The 20,411-nt window shown below is 40.0% G+C and overlaps 1 protein-coding gene across 1 annotated transcript in view; it reads right to left on the reverse strand.

Moving 5' to 3' along the window:
* Positions 1-20,411, reverse strand: part of MTCL1 (microtubule crosslinking factor 1) — a 177,494-nt gene that overhangs the window by 53,620 nt on the left and 103,463 nt on the right. Inside the window, exons 4-6 of the mRNA XM_036743573.1 lie at positions 16,614-16,688; positions 9,713-11,110; positions 8,434-8,589 (exon numbers count right to left, since the gene is read on the reverse strand). Of these exons, the coding sequence (XP_036599468.1) occupies positions 8,434-8,589; positions 9,713-11,110; positions 16,614-16,688 (1,629 nt within the window). The remainder of the gene's footprint in view (positions 1-8,433; positions 8,590-9,712; positions 11,111-16,613; positions 16,689-20,411) is intronic.

Below are 20,411 nucleotides of genomic sequence, written 5' to 3' on the forward strand. Positions count from 1 at the left end.
TGGGGCTAGAAGCCATTTAATACAACCTGTTCACTTTAGGGAGGCCTAGGGAAATTAAGTGACTTGCCTAAGGTCACACTGGTAGCAAGTGTCAGAGGCAAGATTTGAATCCAGCACCTCTGATTCCAAGCCCAGTGTTCTTTCCACGGTACCTTGTCATTGTTCCTGACGGGAAAGAATATCAGGGTTCACAACACGAAGACTCCAGACAAATTAGCAGTCCCAGTTAAGTCTGGCTTATGTATTTACCTGGATGATCTTCGCTTTAAATTTTTCTTGATCCTCTTGGTGAAGTCTGGTCTCCTGCTCAAGCTGAGCCTGGAGCTCCTGTATCGATACATTCTGGACAGGTAAGACAGGGGTATCCCTGAGCTGATTGGCAGGATAAAGGGATAGGTTTAGTAGAGAGGTGAATTCTGACTGAGGTGAAAAATGTGTGGTGGAGACATGTACACAAGTCACAGTCATGGGCGGTGAGGAGTAACATGGCTTATGTATGCATGGGTCTGTAGCAATGGAGTGAGCAGGGCAGAATTCCATGGGGAGGAAGAATATATAGCATCAGATCTTATCACATGCTTTTCAAAACTACCCGCATGATCTGAACAGAAAAGTCCTATATGATGAAAGAAAACACAAAAAACACACCTATTTTTTTAATGATGTCTATATGAGAAAGTAGAAAGGAGGTCATGCTTCATTTGAACAACTTAAAAGTTTTCTTATACAAAATCCTGTTCTCTGCAGAAGTCCCTATCTGCTACCATAACTGACAATTAGAAAAAGATGGTGGGGAAATCCAAGGCTCAGTCACTGTGGTTAAGTCATATTTAGCTATTTCTTACTAATGCTTATCTTTTTGGCAAACATGCCAACCTTTTAAAAGCATCTTTTAAAATCACATTTTTAATTTGGCCCTATCTTTTCATATGGGAATCCACCCATGCACATCAAAGAAGGCATTTTTTCTTCGGACTTCAGTGTCACTTTAGATATTCTTCATTTCCCATGCTGACTTGGACTTATATAAGCATTCCATTTTGATTTCTTTGTGGATAGAGTACTGGATAGAATAGTCAGGAAGATCTGGTTTCAAATCCTCTCTCTGACAGTTACTAACAAAGTGACCTACATTCTCTGAGCCTCAGTTTCCTCTTCCAAAGAGTGAGGGTAATAGTACTTCACTATTGTTATGAGACGTAAATGAGATAATCTATAAAATGGTTACCAAGCTTTAAAGTTCATTATAAATGTCAGTTATTATTATGTGTTCAAGGCCATATAGGGGTGAAGGAGCTGCTTCATAAAAGGAGTGTAACAAACATCAAGATAGTCTATTTGAGAGTAGAGAAGGCTATAAAAAGATATAATGTTATTTTCTTTTTTTAAATCAAGACTGACCATCTTTTATATTTAAGTATTAAAGGGCCTACAGCTATAATTTAAAATGTTATGTGTTTTGAGAAATGAAAACAGTAACAGCAGAATTTTTTTTAAAAAAATCTTAGTATCACTTTTTCCCCAAAATGATGCGTCATCTGAGAAAACAATTTGCTGAATCATTTATTAAAAAGAGAATTAGAGAAAATTACTGTAAGAAAAATGTTTGCCATTGTATGTTGTTTTTCATCTTTTAACTAATTCATTTTCCAGTGAATGTGACATTTGCACTTCCTGACAGGATGTTAATCTGTGATGTGGCATGCCTATGCAAACATTTATTTGATCATTCTCTGATCTTTTAATAAGAAGTTGTTACTACTGTCACAAAAAGTTCAGATTCAGAAAAAGATTGACTTGTTTTTCTATCCAGATACTCAGAAATGTTATTTCTGAAATTGTTTTTGAAGTGGAGTGTTACTCTCATTGAATTTATCTCTCTCAAACTGCATATACTTGGTAAGTATAGAATTTAACATTTTTAAAATATCTTCCACCACCTTTAAATAAATCAGGTTACAAAACATTTGTACTATGTTGTGTGCCAAAATGTCACTTTGGTGGCAAAACATGGTGTCATATACATAGTTAGAAAAGCTGACAGAAAAATACAAGTTCAGTCTCCACACTTCTTGACTAGGATACTTAGTATTGTTCTAAACCTAGAGTATTTAATTTGAGCAAAAAATACTTAAAACAAGGATATGGTCCTCAGTGCTGGTTAATTTGACTTAAATGCTTCTCTTTGAATAGGCAGCTATGAAGTGTCTCATTTTGGGAGTTCAAGTTTTATCCTATCTTATCGGACCAGGTATATTGAGGTAGTAATAGCTACATATAACTATACTTTCTTCCACTACAATTTTATTGTATATGAGATATTAAACCAATCTGGGCAACTGTTCCCCAGTCAGTATGCCAAATGTCACTCCAGTGTTACATCAGTTGAGGTGCTCACAGATATAAAATACAAACACAATACAACACCAACTGCAGCTTAGAGTCATTCTCTGGCCACAAGACTACAGAACATTCACATGTATATGGAGGAACATGTAACATGTCTAATGCTTCCAGCCTCCTCCCCCCACTCAAACAGTTTCCCTTGTTATTCCTTTGGTCACTTACCACAATTTTTAAGATAAAAACCATTGCAAGATTTTTTTTATTAGATGCTTTGATTTTAGAGCAAACCAACTCATTTTGATCTCTTTCTCAGAACAAGTTATTTAAACATGATACTGTCATTGTTCACATCATATGCTGTCAAAACGCATTCCTCAGTACATCATAATCCTCTTTACCTTTGTTAGTTAAGAGCACAGAGCTCTATTCCCACTCCACAGAGGACCCATTGTGTTTCTTATTATGATTTATTTATTCAGCCTCCCAAATATCCTGAGGACAGGTGGCTGATAAATTATTTACCACTTTTCCAATCTCGACAAGCCAAAAACTAATGCTTTGCATTGTGCCCAGTGGGTTACTATCACTACATTTGGTGGTGAGTCCCCTTTGGCTCAGGCCAATTTTGTGATCATCTCTTTCAAATGCAGTGAATGGAATCTGTGGGTGTATATAAATGCATAGTATGAAATCTTCATCTTTCCTATTTCAGATAATGTTTCTCAGTTCAGGAAGGAAGGATTTCAGATGCTTTGTGGACTCTCATGATTGAAAGAACAAAAGAAGGGCAAAAGAGAAGAGCCCTGTGAGAATTCTGACCCTGAAACCTGACCACTGATTGCCTCTGGGCAATGGCTAGACTCACTTCTATTTGAAATGTGACTACTGAACATGGGTAGTGGCTTCTCTTTCAGAGCTATTTTTAAGCCACCCATCACATTCCAAAATACATATGATATATACAGGAAAGAGTGAGCTTCTTTCCTCATTTATACATGTAAATCTTTCGGGCAACTTAATGAGTGCAACAGAAGTATAGCTAAGAGATGAATTTAACCCACAGTATGAAAGACATGCCAATGCCTAATGAGATACATGGGCAGACACAAATATCTGCTCTTACAAACCCTGGCTTGTTTGGATCAGTTCACTCTGATATGAGTTTTATAAAATCGCTTCTACTTGGTAACAACTTGTATGTTAATGTGTCTAAATTCTGCTTTGTTTGGTCAATCTAAAAAGAAAAAGTGATGGTGTTCACAGGCTCACAGATTTAGGGCTAGATGGGATCTTTTAAGAGATTGATATTCCTCATTTGACTCATTTTACAGATGAGGAAACTGAGGCTTAGAGGGTTTAAATAAATTGATCAAAATCATACAGGCTCTGAGCAATAGATGGGTCTTGAACTTGAGTCTTCTGAGCCCAAACCCAAATTGTATTGCACTAGGCTGTTTCCTTTTTATTCATAAGAAGACTGTGACTATATGTAATTTTTTCTTCTTAGGTAATCGAATTCAGAGTTGCAAACCTTTTATATTGATACATATAAATGTACCTATAAATACATATAAATGCAAATAAATGGAGTAGACCTTTGATTTCACTGGTATAAGAAATAACCAAGCGAGGAAACTCCCGTTACCAATCACAAGTCAATGCTCCTTTTCTGAAATGGATAGTTTTAGAGAATTGCCTAAAGCAGAATGGAGACATTTAACAAAATAAATAAAAATATCATAGAAAATAGATAATGTTAACATGTGGTTTTCCAAGTCAATCTGTGGTCTGTAGGGATCGTTATGTAGTGACATTTCTATTTGAGTTGGACACCATTGAGCTAGAGCACCGAAGAGTTAAATCATTTATCTAGGACCACTGAGGTCACAAGCCAGTCTGAGTTGGATGCAGGATTTGAACTCAGGTCTTACTTGCTGCAGTCATGTTGCCCCTCCTTATTTCTTTCTCCTTTCCCATCTCTGTCACTGTCTGTCTTTATGTCTCTGTCTCTCTCTCTCCCTCTTCTCTGTGTGTGTGTGTGTGTATGTACATGCAAAATACATACAAAATCCTCATTATTTTAAGAATGAGAATACAATATTCTTCTCACCTAGTTAGAATACCCATATAATACAAAACTGGAAAATTCTTTTCTCTTGAATTAAAGGCTAGCTAAACCCTCCCATCTCCACCTGTCCTCTCTCTGAGAGAATGAATACAGAAGGTACATGACAAATGGAATTACAGAAACCAATAATAAGACTTCTAGTAAATTTAGAAAGCTGTTTTACTTGGCTGAGCTAAGAGTGCTGTGGACCAGAACTGACATATGGGAATTAAGGAAAAAAAATGCTAAATCAAACTCATACACTCATACCAGCGGCTGGCTTAAGACAGACCTTGACAGTTGTTTAGATGCAGCATCAGATATAGTAAAGAAAATTTCTGCCTTTACAAATAGCTTCTTTGCAGCCTACACTCTAGGTGCCGAGTGTAAATATTGGCCTTTGTTCTCCAATTACCATAGTAATCTTGGAGAGGTTGGACTACACATGGTGGTGACTGTGATAATCTCTTATTTTTCAGCCTATTTATTTGGCAGCTCCATTTATTCTCTATTTCTATTACAGTATAAGCAAGAACAATCATTCTCCACGGTGGATATAATCACTTCCAGAGAATCTAGTCAATATATATTTGGAATCAAGCAAAGTTTAGGTCTTAAAACACTTTTTAATATTCAACTATGTACAACTCCTAACCACATTTTGGCATACAAACAGGATCTAACAATATCGTCAGTGGCATTTAATAGCTTTCTCCTCTAAGACCACCTTTATTTTATTTTACATTCATATATATATATGCATATACATGCCTATACATATATGCATGTGTGTATATATGTATATATATTGTGTGTAAATACATAGATAGGTATATAAAGACACCTATTCATATATATATATATATGTGTGTGTGTGTGTGTGGTATGTACTTATTTGGTTGTATGTTGTCTTCTTCCATTAGAATTTAAGCTTTTAGAGGGTAGAATTTGTTTCTAAACTGCTTCTAGTCCTTCCTTTGTGTTTCTAGTGCTTAGCATAGTGCTTGGAACATAGGAAATGCTTCATAAATGTTTGCTGGTTGAAGGCAGATCACTAGATCATAGACCTAAAACAAGTGGGACCTTAGAGGTCATCTTATCCAATGTCTTCACTTTACAGGTTGGCAGCTGAGGCCCAGAGAAATTGTGTGACCTTAGATTTGCCTAAGGTCACACAGGTAAGAGGTAGCAGAAGTAGGATATTGACCCAGAGGAGGAAAACAGAAGAAGGGATCTCTGGCCGTATTGTCAGATTAGAATTTGGTAAATATGTGGGCAAGAGAAGGCAAACACTATTCTTTAGGGAGTGGTTTCCAATAAATCCAGTAGCAAGGAGACTGTGGAAACATCAACGAATAGTTGACTGTGGCTATTCACCTCAGATTTGTGACGCTAAACCCAAGTTATAGCTCTGATCTTTGTGATAGGTCATGAGAAAGAATTTAGAAGTGAGGAGGAAAAGAAGAAAGGGCAAAGGGACTATATTTGGCAGGGGAAACCTGACAAAGGTCAGCTGGGCATAGCTGGCAACGGGCTGACCTTGGAGCCAGGAAGAGCTGGATTCACGTCCTGCCTCTCACACACACAAGCTGTATGATCATGTGCAAGCTGCATAGTTTCTCAATCCTCCCTTCCCAACTCTCCGCTCCCCATCCCAGCAAGTATCTAAGAAAATAAAGTTACAGATAAATTACCTATCTGAATTGGTGAATGATTTTTCAACCTGGGAGTTCTCCATAACCAATGCAATCACAAGTCTACACCCAACAACAAAATAAAAATTAAAAGCTTGCCCTGAGATGCCTGGAGGTCTTTAATAAAGGTCCCACTCTGAGATAGACTGGGGATACAGTTCTGATTTAAAATTGGGAAAGGTACCTTCCTTTTAATTCCCCCTACTGACTCACTAAAGATTTATCAGGGCTCAGAAGTAATAGAATATTAGGGCTTGAAGAGACCTTAGAGATCAAGTTACTAGATATGCATGTCAAGCACGATTTTGTTACTAAATTAAAGTTTAAGGAAACACCATTCTTGCCTAAAAGACCTAGTTTGGAATGCAGATTGATCAAAGTTGGAGGATAAGAGTCAGGGGTCTTAATACTGCAAAGAAGTCTCAACTATCCTAGCCCCTATGACTAGGATGTGCCTAAATAAAGTATCCAATTCTAAGGCCAAATAAACTAATTTTAGATATTTCACTGAACAAATGACAAATTCTTATTCTGGGCAATGTTTGTTTTTCAGGGCCTTCCCTTGCAAAATACAGAGATATGTAGCTAACAGGCAGTTTCTGAGGTATCCATGTGACAATTTTGTTCTTGCTTGTCTGCTAAGGCTAAAAAAAAGTAATGTGCATTGTAGTGCTTTGCATGTTAGCAAAGGAAACTTGGTCATGGCAGATACTTGGCTTTCCAGTGTCCCCTGACTGTTCCTGGGGCTGACTCAGATCTGCTTTGTTGGTGTACATGAGCCTCCCTGGAGAATCCCAAGCCGCTTTCCTTTGAATCAGACAATCCTCTTTCCAGGATATCTTCACACCATGCCACCAAGTGCACATCTCCCTCCATCCTTTCCAGCTCCCCTTTATTTGTCATCTTCCTCCAAGACAATGTAAGCTCCTTGAGGGAAGGGACAATCTTGCTTGCTTTTATTTGCATCCCCATCTGCTTAGAATACCTCCTGGCACACAGTAAGTGCCAAATAAATGTATCACCTATCTTTTTGAATGGCCTCCCTGTCCATTTTAGGACAACATTCTTTTCCAACATCCAGGTTTTGTGTGGGGTACTGCCACTGTCACTTCATGATCACCGTCCTATAAATATTATATTATTTACTGTGGTTCAAAGGGCTGCTATAAGGAAAAGGAAAAATCCTAGCAATAGGAATATTTAAACTTATAAATATTTAATGTCAATTTGAGACATGCTGCCTCATATTTTCCCTTGAAAATTAGACCACCAAATAGTATTAGCTAAAAAGCTCAACAGAAACAAAATCTTTTCCTAAGAATCTCTGCTCCCCTGGTTCCCTCCTTTTACTTAGGGAAGCAACAGTTTGTCTTCCAGCTACTGGCTGATTTTCTGTTATTTGTATTCTCTGATTAAGATGCCCCATTTCCCTCCTCCCCTTTGCCCTTTTGTAACCAGCAATAAATGCTCTTGGGACAGAATCCTGACATCCCTTTTGGAAGTAATAATTAAAGTCTTTGGCAAAATCTGGGAGATGCGACTATCCCTTTTCCATTTAGGGTCCGCTGGCTGGGCTGATGCCACCAACCAGCTTTCTTCCCTCTGACAGTTTCAATCACAAAGTTCATAGGACCCCTGGGGGAAATTTTTTTTTAATCTTTAGATAGAATTACTTGCTTCTTGGAGTTTTAGTTTGCATGGCTGTTGGCAAATGTCTCTTGACAGATACAGAAGCGCATAGTGTGGAAAGATTCATTCACATGGAGCCTATTGGGACAGCTGCAGGGTTGAAAGGTCCAGAGGATATTCATGTCCTTTTCCACAGCCCTGCCCTGATCATGTCAGTTTTCAGAAGGCATGTTCCTTGTCAGGCTTCATTGTATTGCCCAAATTTACTATTAAAAAGGTCTGATTTTCATCCTGACTTCCTCAATTATTCTACAGGTAGCCATTAAATGTTTTTGAATCAGTTTCACTTGTCAAATTACATACATGGGTATTAACTTTACCTGAAAATACCATGTCTGGCATAGGAAAGGAGGGATGTTATGTCAGTTCTGTTTAAATGTATGCATCATCATGTAGAAGGAAACATGTATTCACCTCTGGTCTTTCAGAGCCACATATGAATTCTCCCAGAATTCCCCTCTGATCATTTACATTTCTAGCATATTTCCCAAAGCTATAAAAGTTACTAGCCCTTGCTTTGCCATAGCAAGATGGAATGAGATGGAAGAAAAGGTTTGGAGGGGGAATGTTGTTAGGAAGACTTGCTGTGACTCTGACCTCTAGACTGAAACAGCCTTTGTCTCCTGGCCTGTAGATTTTAATGTCTCCATCAGCTCTGCGGTGTGGTTCCGTAGTGGCTCGAAGGCGGTGAATCTCTCGCTCCTCTCCACGGTCTTGATTGGGCTGCCACTCCAACTGATCCCTCAGTTTGGACTGTTGGGTGCATGTGCATTTTATAACATAAACAAAGAACAGGAGGGTAGGGGAGGGAATAAAGAAAACAAAAATGGGTAAAGGTAGACAACTGGAAAAACTACAAGACAAAGAAAAGCGTGAATAGAAAAACCAACTTAAACACAGTGGCGTAAGAGAGTGAAGAGAACACAACCAAAATGAAGATGAGCAAAATGATGGGCTGAAACATCTGAAAAGCAAACAGAGAAAGAGAGGAAAAAAAAGAATGCAAAACACTGGTTATGAGGCGCATGCAATGGGGGATGCATGAATCAAAGAATCAACAGCAAGCATAGTTGTCATGAAGGATACGGGTAACAAGGCTCTTCCTTCCTTACTTGCGCTGTGAAGCAAAAGCCATAATCCAAGGTGATGGTTTTGGCCATGTACCCAAGGGTGATGCCTTGGAAAGTAGTCCTCTGCTGGCTGACATTCCTCCCTCACTGTGCCCAGGTCAGGGGGAGGGGAGGGGAGCAGGGAGCAAGCCGTCAACAAGAGTGTTCAAAAAACATCATCCTCTCAGAAATTTTGTTCCTCTCCCCCCATCTTATACTTTTTTTTTCCTTCAGTGGGAGTGGACAGGCCTGGGATAGACATTGCTTTTGAGAGCTGTGCTTCGCCCCTTCTGGTAACGAAGCCAAGAAAGATTCAAATGCTTGTTAATAAGTCTGCTAATTATCCTGACTGCCAAAAAATGAGTTTGTGCTTTGTTTTCGTTCCTCATTGCTTCTTCATCAGGATTGCAGGTGGTGGGAGACCAAAAAGAGGAAAAGAGGAAAAATCACGTTGATCCCTATATAAGCTTCCAGGGGGATTTAGCCTTGTATCATGAGCCTCTGAACCCAAAGTGGCTGAGCAGTTTAAAAAAATAAAAGAAAGAAAGAAAGAAAAAAAACGAAAAGAAACCAAACCAAACCAAAAACAAAACAAAACAAACCCAACCAATATGAAGGATTTGGTTGATCTTTTAGGCTTTAATACAAAAAGCAATTTGAAATCATAACAAAGCAGCCGTGAGTAGAACAAACTCGAGAAGAGCAATGCCAGCGAGAAGGAGAAACAGCATAACAGAGTGGGGAGGCAAACCAAGGAGCCCCCTTACCTGGAAGTCTGTGATTAGATCCTTTCCCAAGTTACCAATAGGGGAGTCCCGGGACATGGAGGTCATGGTGGAGAGGAAGCTAGAAGACTCCGTGAGGTGAGGCAGAGGAGAGAGGTCTTCCAGGTGCTCTTTGAGTCCTTCCTTCACCTGGTCCACCTTCTCTAGAAAAGCCTGGAGCTCCTTCCTAAAGATCTTCATCTTTGTGTTGATCGCATCCAACAATTCAGGTTCATTTTTGTCCCCTTCGCTTGTCTCCCCTTCACCCTGGAAGCCCGATTCAGGAGAAGCATCACCGGTGACGTGCAGTTTGGCATCATACATCAGGCTATCTGTATCTGTGATGAGGCGCTCAACGGTTCTCTCCAGCCTCTCCGCTACCTGCTTTATTTTGACCAAGGACTCAGTCTCCTGTTTGGCCCTCATGAACTCAGCTGAGCACAAGTCACTGGCCTCGGATGGTTTTCCGCTCCCAATGCCTGAGGTCTTCTCGCAGACATCCTCAGAGTCACTCTCACCACCAATGGGCCCCTCTCTCCTGGGCTGCCCTGGGCGAACCTCCTCTCCATCACTCTCCTTCTTATCATCCTCACTCTCGGTGTCACTTTCCCCAGAGCTGGACGCCTCCAGCCCTAAGTGAGAAGCCAGGTCATAGCGCTGAACGTTGGAGAGAAGCACCCGGTTTTCGTACTGAAGTTTCATAACTTTTCCACTCAATTCGTTGATCTGTAGCCGAGCCGACTTCAACTCTTCCTGCAGCATCCCACCACTGCTGCTGCTGCTACTGCTGCTACTGCTGCTGCTGCTGCTGCTGCTGCTGCTGCTACTGCCACCGCCACCTTTGCAGACATTGTCATCTGGCCACACTGACTCAGGGCTAGGCTCAAACTTGAACTTGTTCAGCTCATGGGTCAACTGCCTATTATGATCTTCAATCTCAGAGATAGACCGCCTGAGCAGATCCGCTTCCTCTTCAACAAACTGAAGGTGACGGCGCAGCTCCATGGATGATTCCACAGAGTCACCATAAGGAGAGGTAGGAATGCTTGGGATGTGGTCCCGGCTAAGACACTCTTTCTCATACTGGCACCTCATGTCCTCCATTTCCGCCTTGATGCCACGGTTTTCCACCTCTAGCTCCACAATCTTCCTGCCCAGGATGTTGGCTTCCTCCTCAACTAATTTGAGTCTCAGCTTCAGTTCTGCCTCCCGGGTGCTAGGTGGCCCCCCAGCTTCCCCGGTAGGCAGTGGGCTGTCCACATCACCATAAAGAGACTTGTATTTTTGGAGTTCCTGTTCCAATTCATCTTTCTCCTTTCCGAGTTTGGCCATTTTTTTGCGCATCAGGGTGGCTTCCTCTTTGGCAAACTGAAGCTGGCATTTCAAATCAGCACTGTCATCCTGCCAGGAGAAAACAGCCCAAAAAGAATTATTTTAAAATGTCAAAATTCTGTGTTTGGGATAATTTATCTGCCTTGCAGCTTGCCCCCAGCTCGTGGGCACACAAACACACACACACACACACACACACACACACACACACACACAGGATTTCCATGCTGCTAGGCACATATACTTTGTCTTTTTGTCACAAGAAAAAAAACATGCCACCAAAAACTCTCATCTAAAACGGAACAGAGGAGTCATTTTGGGAAAACGGAGCACATGGAAAACATTAAACAGGTAAGGAGCAAAGGAGAATAAAGACAAATGAAACCTAACATTGACCTGTAGCACCATGAACTCCAATGCCTTCCTCTCATTCTCCTTTCTCCTAATTAATTCCTAAATCTAACTTAATGAGTTATCAGCAGCAATGATGGGAAGAAGCCCGCACCACTACTGTGACCTGGTACTGGACAAGCATCGGTTGATGCTGCTGTTTTGGCTGCTGCTACCTTCAACAATGCTGGAACAAGGCAAATGAAATTATCATTGCACAGAGAGTGGTGGCAAGAAACAACTAGTCATTTTTGTGAAGACCTAAGGCAAAATGGAGTCCAAGGCTCTAAGACCTGGGGATCCAAGCAACTGATAATCTTGTCCTAGAAATCTACTGATTTGCTGAGAAATAGTCTGCAAATCATCAATCATACCTATTTGGCTGAGAAGCAAATGTCTTAGGAGAAAGTTGTGGTGATGAATATTTCTGTATGGGCTCTCATACTAGCACATCTGTATCATTTAATATGTTTAACCAATAGTTTTGCCATCTATAATATTCACCTTTTCCTGGAAGCCCTTCCTGATCACCTCAGCTGTCCAAATTTCCACCTTGTCCAAAATTCCTTACATTCTTCTTGTACAGATTCTGTACACATTTATATAAGCACACATTGTCTCCTCAATTATAATTTAAGTTTCCTGAGAGTAGGGACTTGTTCCCTTTTGACTTGTTATTTCCAGTGCATAGTACAGTCCCTGACACGTGGAAGGTGCTTAATAGACACTTGTTGATTGGTTGATTGCATATGATAGACAAAAAAAGCCTGCCCCACCCCATGTTACAATAATGTAGTGAGGGTAACACATTAGATGAAATACATGGATGTGCTTGGAAGCCAAAGTACCAAATAAAGAAATGAGTGAATTAGATTGTTAGTAGAAAGAATTCACTGCAAACCTAAACACCTGAGTTACTCACAAACCTTCACCATGCATAAGCAACATCAAGCTCTTTGGTTAGATTCCTTTCCCTTTAGTTGCTGGAATACGGCAGGAAATTCAACTCAGAAATCAGAGATGAGGAGCTAAGCGTCACATAACCTGATGAGGAGCTCTTTAGAGAATGCCTCTTGGGACTTTGAGAAGATTTTTGGAGGATTAGCATGGGGTAAATACTAAGCTACAGTGCAAGAAGACAACCACCAGCTATGATTTCACCAGGGGAGACACTTTTGGACAGCTTGGAAAGTTGATCTCTTGAGGGTGCTGGCTTCAGTAAAATCAAAAGGCTCTGGAGCTATGTGATTTATTCTGTGCCCCTCTCCCCTGCTTTGATCTCATAAAACAAAATTTTAAGAGCTACAACTCTCACTCAATGTCAGCAGCAAGGGAAAAAAAAAGAGGAAATAGCCTCCTTGCAAAAAACTCCCCATATCCCAATTCTGGCATTTTCACTGGATGTCCCCCTTGCCTGGAATACCCTCCCTCCTCATTTCCATCTACTGACCTCTTCAGCTTACTTCAATTCCGAGCTAAAATCCCACCATCTATAAGAAGCCTTTTTGGATTCACCTTAATATAAGTACTTTCCCTCTGATAAATCTTCACTTTGTCAATATGTCATATATCTATCTAGTGACATATCTATCTATCTCTTATTTATTCATAGTTATTTGCATGTTGTCTCCTCCATTAGACTGTGAGCTCCTAGAGGGCAAGGATTGTCTTTTGCCACCTTTGTATTCCTTAGCATAATGTTTGGCATCATATTAGGCACTTAATAAATGTTTTTTGTCTGACTGAAATGGCCAGTCTTCTCAAATTATTCCTATTTAGTGCAAAATGAAATACACTAAAAGACTGTTTTGGCAACAAAGGCCTAGGTAGTAGGTTACCTCTATTCTGCTTGGCAAATCTACATTAGCCTTAGGGTGAAGTCCAACACTTACCAAGAAAGACCAATGTAAATTATATTCTTTGAGCTATGTTCTCCTAGCATATAATCTATATCCTGGGGGTGGGGTGAGGAGAGGGGTGGAAGAGAAGCCCTCTGGAGAGGTGACTTAATTCCTTCAGGGAATTGGTATGATATGGAAACACTCATCAAGTAACTAGTTAACTGGTGCCCAAATGGTCTTAGAAGAGTTAATAATATACTTCTATATGTAAGGTCAATTAGGCTGAAGATTATTTTGACATAAATTCTCTTTTGAGCACCAAAACATATATATATCTCTTTGCGTCCTTCCTCTCTACTGACAAAAACACATACCCAATAAATTGCCTACCCATGGCTGAGAAGACTCAAGGAAAAGAATTCTAGATCAGCCTATACTCCATTCAGAAAGCATACCATGGTACTATTTGTGTGTTCTCTCATTGCGGCACTGCAATCCTCACCTTTTTTTTGTACACTTTCAGATAACTTCCTCACCTCTTTGAAATGAGTTTGTCAAGATAGAGGTGAATGAATTTTAACTATAATAAAGTTCTTTACATACTTGTTCAGTCTTAACATACCAAGTGTTAATTTTGTTAGGAGAAAAATAAAAGGAGTTTCTGTGACTGAAGAGTAAACAATTCCCAGAAGGCAACTTATTCAAAGGTAAAATATTATGTTATTGGTGCTTCTGAGAGAAGTGGAATTTTAAAATAAATCATATAGAATGGCTTAGATGACATCACCATTCAACACCAACCATGAAAGCACAATGTTGTCACAGTCCACTAGAGAAAATGCATTGTACTTTCAAAAAACAAAATAGTATCAGAGCTTTCTAAAGTAGAACAAACAAAAATGTGTTTATTTTCACTTTCTTAAAAATAGAACTGTGAGTAAACCAAATACCACAGACTGTAATATATATTCCCAAATAAGGACTCTATTTTGCAGATGGAGTCAAGGAGTTGAAGTGAAGAGAAATAGAGATGGAAGAGTTTTATGTGATTTTAAAAGTAAATTTAGAAGTCAGCTTTATCTGACAGACAAGGAAAGCATCATGGCTCCACCACTGATGTCACAGTCACAGTCACTTTGGGCAAATCACTTAAATGACCATTTTCTCCACTTTATAAACAAGGACATTCACCTTCTCATGTATTTAAATATCTCATCTTCTAAGGATTCTCTTCTCAGCACTTTAACCCAGTATGATGTGAGGAGTCTGGGCAAAAGACAGCAGTCACTAATTAGATATGTATATGGTACATGTGCACAGTGGCATCACATCTTAGTTGTGCCATACCTTACACACTCCACAGGGGAGTAGCACTGGGAGGCTCTGGGACCATCACAAAGATGGGGGGTCTCACAGGGGACACAGTCGGGGATGGGTTTCCTGACCACTTTCATATTTCAAGGATTTGATCTCATTGGCGTATTCTTGCCACTGATGTAAATGGACTTCCTGTCCATACATTATCAATGGTTTGCCACTAACCAAAAGAATTTATCACTTGAGAGCCAGCCTTCTGGTAATAAGCCTTTCTCGGAAATTAGTTAGGTTCGTCCTCAGACAAAACAGAAGGTCTATTGCTGGGCCCATAATAGAAGGTTTTTTGTTTGTTTGTTTTTTAGCTTGATAGACTTTTCTTCAGCCTATACTTGTACTTGCTTCTTTGAGAAATCTGGGACACCTTCACACCCTGCTGAAGCATCAGAATAGGCCTTTAGTCTTACAATGCTTTCAGTCCAATGCTTTTCTCCCAAGATGGTGCTGAGAGGTAAGTGATGGAGAGGACATACTTAAGAGTAGTGCTACACCATAGGGACCCTCCTTCCCAGACCTGAGGTAACTCTAAAAAAGCCCCAGGATTGCCTGAAGACTATGGATATTGACCAGAAAGTCCTTAGGCAATCTCAAATCAGGAGTCTTTTACCATGCCAGGCTCATCCTAAAAATCAGGGGCAAGATGAGTTCTGCATTTGCCCCAGAGTTCTGAATCTCTCTGAGATTTAAAGATCTATTTGAACCTCCCTCAAGCAAATTTGAATCATTACACCAGGGGTTCTTAACCTTTTCTATGTCTTGGACTCCACTGGCAGTTTGCTGAAACCTATGTAACCCTTTCTCAGAATAATGTTTTTAAATGTATAAAGTAAAATATATAGAATTACCAGTTATCTTGAAATTCATCTATAAAAATAATAGAAACAAACAAACAGAAAACACGTTCACCAACTCCAGGTTATTAATTCCTGCCTTAGGACAATTGCAGCACCATTCTGACCTTGGGGCCCTTCCTTCGCTTGGAGGCTCCCAATGACTGCTCACCAGATCAGTCCTCCTAAACCTGCATTGGATTAAATCCATATCCTTGAATTTAACTAGAGGAGTTAGGGAGAGAGGAGGGACTTTTTGCAAAGGATACCAAGAGACCTCAACTTCCATCTTATTTGATGACTGATTAAATGTCTTCTGTTTTCTGTTCCTTAAACAAGCATTTTCTAAAAACATTAAGTATGTTAATTCAAGAGAAAGGCATAGTAAGTCTTTTACAGACTCCATGCAGAAGTCCACAAAAAGACCTTAAGCATTCTGTGTAGCTGAAAGGCATCTCTTAGAGGCAACTTTTTTTTCTTTTATTACCAGGTTCAGTACATCTGCCAGGTGTGATGTCAGAAAGGGAGGGCCCATGATTTTCATTACAGTGAACGTGTGAGGAAAAGGGAGACACAAGGGAGTCCATAGTTAGCCTGCTCAGAATGGAGGAGGACAAGACTGCTGGACAGACATTCATTCAATAGGGGAGAGCCGGCATGAATCAAAACCTCACTAAGAGGCAGCAGGTGGTTTGGATACCCATCTTATCTTGTAATGGAGAACTTTCCCAAACTCTGCCAGACTCTGGGGGAAGGGCCTGGGTTTCTAGACATTCCCAGGTGCCCTAAGCTTAAGAATGTCAGGCTCAGGTTTCTGGAGCTCATCAGATATGCTTCAGGAATGCAGTCTGAAGGCAGAAAGCCCAATCAAAGTTTCCACATGGAAAGATTCCTTTTACAGGCAGGAAAATGCAGGCATGGCATGGAGGGTGATACATACACAAGACCATCACCGTCACCACCACACTACCAACCACCACCACCACCACCACCACCACACCACCACCACAAACTGAAAAAGGTCTTGCCAAGCAACAACAATATATAAATCGATGTATATATTATTTGGCTTGCAAGTCTGATGTCATGGCACCACCTACCAGCACCCCAAGCAGCGCCAACTGCTTATACTCCTACCTTGCGCCGGGGAACCAGCTTCCTTTGCGCTTTGGCTCCTGCCCTGCAGTTCCCAAGACGTTCCACTCCTCCAGTCTGCTAAACAGAAACTCCTTTTCTCAATAATACTGTCAGGAGGAGCATGGCTAAAAACATTCCCCTTCCATTGCTTTGGAGCCCTCCAGAGCAGTGACACATCTTTTCTTTCCCTCCTTCATTAGGAGGTGAATGAAAAGTTCAACTCTGTCTAGTTCATAATGGGCTGTAATTACCCTTTAAGGACCAAACTCTTTCCTCACAAAGAAGCACTAAGTAGAAAATGTGTTCCTAGCCCATGAATATTTAAGTCCCAGCAGCAGGGCTACAGCTAAATTCTAATTTAACAATTATCCCTGGCTGCACAACCAGGTTTTCTGGGGGCAGAGGGCGTATAAAATTTTTCAAATCTGCCACATTCCTGTTGTTCTGCCAGGCTTTGGGGCTGCTGAAATAACACACTGGGGATAAGTAGTTTGGAGAATGAGGAAATCAGAGAAAAGAGGTGCATGGGGGAATCAAGGCCTGGGGGTGGACAATCAACTGCACATGGAATTATGACATCGCTCTAATTGCTACTGGTTCTTGAAGCTCTGTGGGTTGATATCTCACAGTGATATAACACTTCTGTTCTACCAACTACCCAACAGGAGTGGAAACCCCCTCAGAGGAAAGAGAAAGAAAAGAATTCAGCAAAACATCTAGAAAGATCTGTTTAACTAAGGCCATATCCATATATGGCAGACTGAGGTCACAATCATTCTGTTTCCTTAATTTACTGAACTGTTAATCAACAATGTAAATTCACAGGGCACCTTCTACGCTAGCATATGTCCAAGACAATGTTTCACAATTGCCCATAAATCTACAGGAGGAGTTGATAGATCGTGTGAACCACTTTTGGTGCCAAAATACTTGTTAACCAAAGGAACCAATGCTTGAACATCAATTTTTAGTCCTTCCAGGCCTTGAGCTACAATTCAATGATGTTTTGTTGCAAAATAGTATTTTTGATTTCAGAAATAAAATCACTGGCTGATTATAGCCATAAAAGGAAACAAGAGAGATGGTTTAGAAAGAAAATTTTCAACTTACAGTATATAAATATATATAGTATACCCTGAGTGAGTCTGAAACCTTCAAAAGGACAAATGATAGGTTTTGCTTAAATTTTTGATAGTTGACACTTTTAAAGAAGATTTGAAATGAAAGGATTTCCTCGTTCAAATTAGTGAAAATGTAACATTTATTTACCTGATTGAATGTTTTCTTTTCTTTTTGCATTTCCCTGCTGCCTCTTCTCTTCAGGGTACTCTGAAAGGAACATAAATGACATTGTCTTACTAACAAATTACACGTCAAAGTCCAGGTTCCCAGGCTTGAGGTAGAAATTATATTGTTGCTACTAAGCTAAATTAGTGAAAGTATGTGATTCAACAAATGTTTATTAAACCTCTATTATATACTGGGCATGATTCTAGGTGTTCTGGATACAGGAATAAAAATGAAAACAGCCCTATCCTCAAGAGGCTTACAGTCTACTGGAGGAGGAATACAACATGTACACAGAGAAGTAAATACAAAGTAAAGTAAAGTAATTTCAAGAGGGAAGGAGCACAAAGAGGTAGGGAGATATGGAAAGGTCTCCTGTAGGCCATAGCACCTATGCCATCAGAAATATTTTTTTCTTCTCTGAAAATAAGAAACACTTCTTTTTTAAAAAAGTTAATTTATTTATTTATAGTTTTCAACATCCACTTCTACAAGTTTTAAATTTTCTCCCTCTCCCCCCTACCCTCCCCAAGACGGTATGTAATCTGATATAGGCTCTACATACATGTTTCTAATAAACATATTTTCACATTAGTCATGTTGTATAGAAGAATTAGAATGAATGGGAGCAACCATGAGAAAGAAAAACATGAAACAAAGCAAAACAAAAAAAAAGAAAATAGTCTGCTTCAATCTGCATTCAGACTCCATATTTCTTTTTCTGGATGTAGATGGCATTTTCCCTCATGAGTTTTTTGGAATTGTTTTAGGTCCTTGCATTGCTTAGAAGAGCTAAGTCTATTAAAGTCAGTCATCACACACTGTGGCTGTTACTGTACAATGTTCTCCTGGTTCTGCTCACTTCACTCAGCATCAGTTCATATGTCTTTCCATAAAGTGTTTCTTAAAGGTGTTGGAATCTGTTCTATGATAATACAAAGACCTCAGAATACTCTTGTATTGAGAGAATTCCCAAAAGAAAAGAGAAAATTATATACTGCCAACCCTCAATCAGCCACATTAATGAAGAGAAATGTGGATAATCAAACTAGTACTACACAGCCCTCCCTCACTTAAATTCAATCTACTTGCAAGTCATGGCATCACCTTCCTGATGCCATGGTCCTCTTTGAGAATGAATGACAAACAACAACTGCTAACAATAATAACAGCGGTAATGATAAGTGTTAATCTTAAGATGTGCTATTTTGGCAGCTGGTTTGCTTTCTTAATTAGCTTTTTCTTCAGCTATTACTTAAACTAGCTGATAGCCCTGAGGCCCGTCATTTACCCCAAGAAGGAGAATACTCCCTCATAAAGCAGTACCTACACAAAGGTGATAGAGTATTGACTGGTTCATACCAAATCATGTATTTCATGACAGGACCTGGTAGAAAGCAATTTAGAAATCCAATTGAATTCAACTCAACAAACATATATAAGCACCTACTATGTACAAAGGTGATCTAAAGTTAAGTAGTCCTGTGCATAGGATCATAAGTGTTGAGCTAGAAAGAACCTCAAAGGCCATTGGGTCCAACCCCTACATTTTACAGTTGAGGAAACTGAGACCCCCTGGACTCCAGTGACTTGCCCAAAGTCAACCAGGCAGTGTCAAAAGCAGAATTTTAAATCAGTTCCTCCGACTGCAGAGTCAGTGGCTTTCCCATTGCATCCAGCTGCTGGACTCAGTTGGCAAACCTTGTCTTTAATGCCATTGGCCTTAACTTTCGGCAAAGTTTCTCCTACCTCTTTGGTACCTTTATCCAACTTTGAGTTGGCCCCAGTGCCTTCTTGATGTCTCCCCTTTCCACCCTTCCTTCATCCCCATAAAACCTACTATCAGGAGAGAACTGAGAATGAATTTAAGTCAACATTACCTCTCTTAGAGACATTTCCTCCAAAATCCTCTAATTGTGGCATGAAAGGCTTTGTTCTTTCTTACATGATTTCAAACAACACCAGTGTGGGAAATTACAACAAGTAGGTCACCTCCTTCACATATCCTTAAGGATGATCATAGCTAAATACTTAGGAAAGAAACTAGTTGGGAACAAAATAACTATGGGTAAAGGGACCAAGGAGAACATAGTTACCAGCTTAGGGTGTTGGAGAATTATCTGTGTAGAAGCAATTTCAATCTGGACCAGAAAAATTGCAGTGCTGTTTGGAGAGCTAGTTGGAAAGTGACCAGAAGATTGAGAGACAACTCTCACTGGCCTGATGGGTAGAAGTAGATTTGAAAAAAAAATGAACCAAAGACAGCTGAAGAAATCAAACTTCCTGGTGGACCCAGACAAAATGAGCACTGATAGCAACAGGGCTAGATATGGTAATTATATCCCTATAGATTTTATTGTTGTTATTCAGTTATGTCTAACTCTTCATGACCCAGTTTGGAGTTTTCTTGACAAAGATACCGGAGTGGTTTGCCATTTCCTTCTCCAGTTCACTTTACAGATGAGGAGCCTCAAACAAGGTTAAGTGACTTGCCCTGGGTCACAGAGTTAG

The sequence above is a fragment of the Trichosurus vulpecula genome, chromosome 1 (genome assembly GCF_011100635.1).
Source record: "Trichosurus vulpecula isolate mTriVul1 chromosome 1, mTriVul1.pri, whole genome shotgun sequence".
NCBI lineage: Eukaryota > Metazoa > Chordata > Mammalia > Diprotodontia > Phalangeridae > Trichosurus > Trichosurus vulpecula.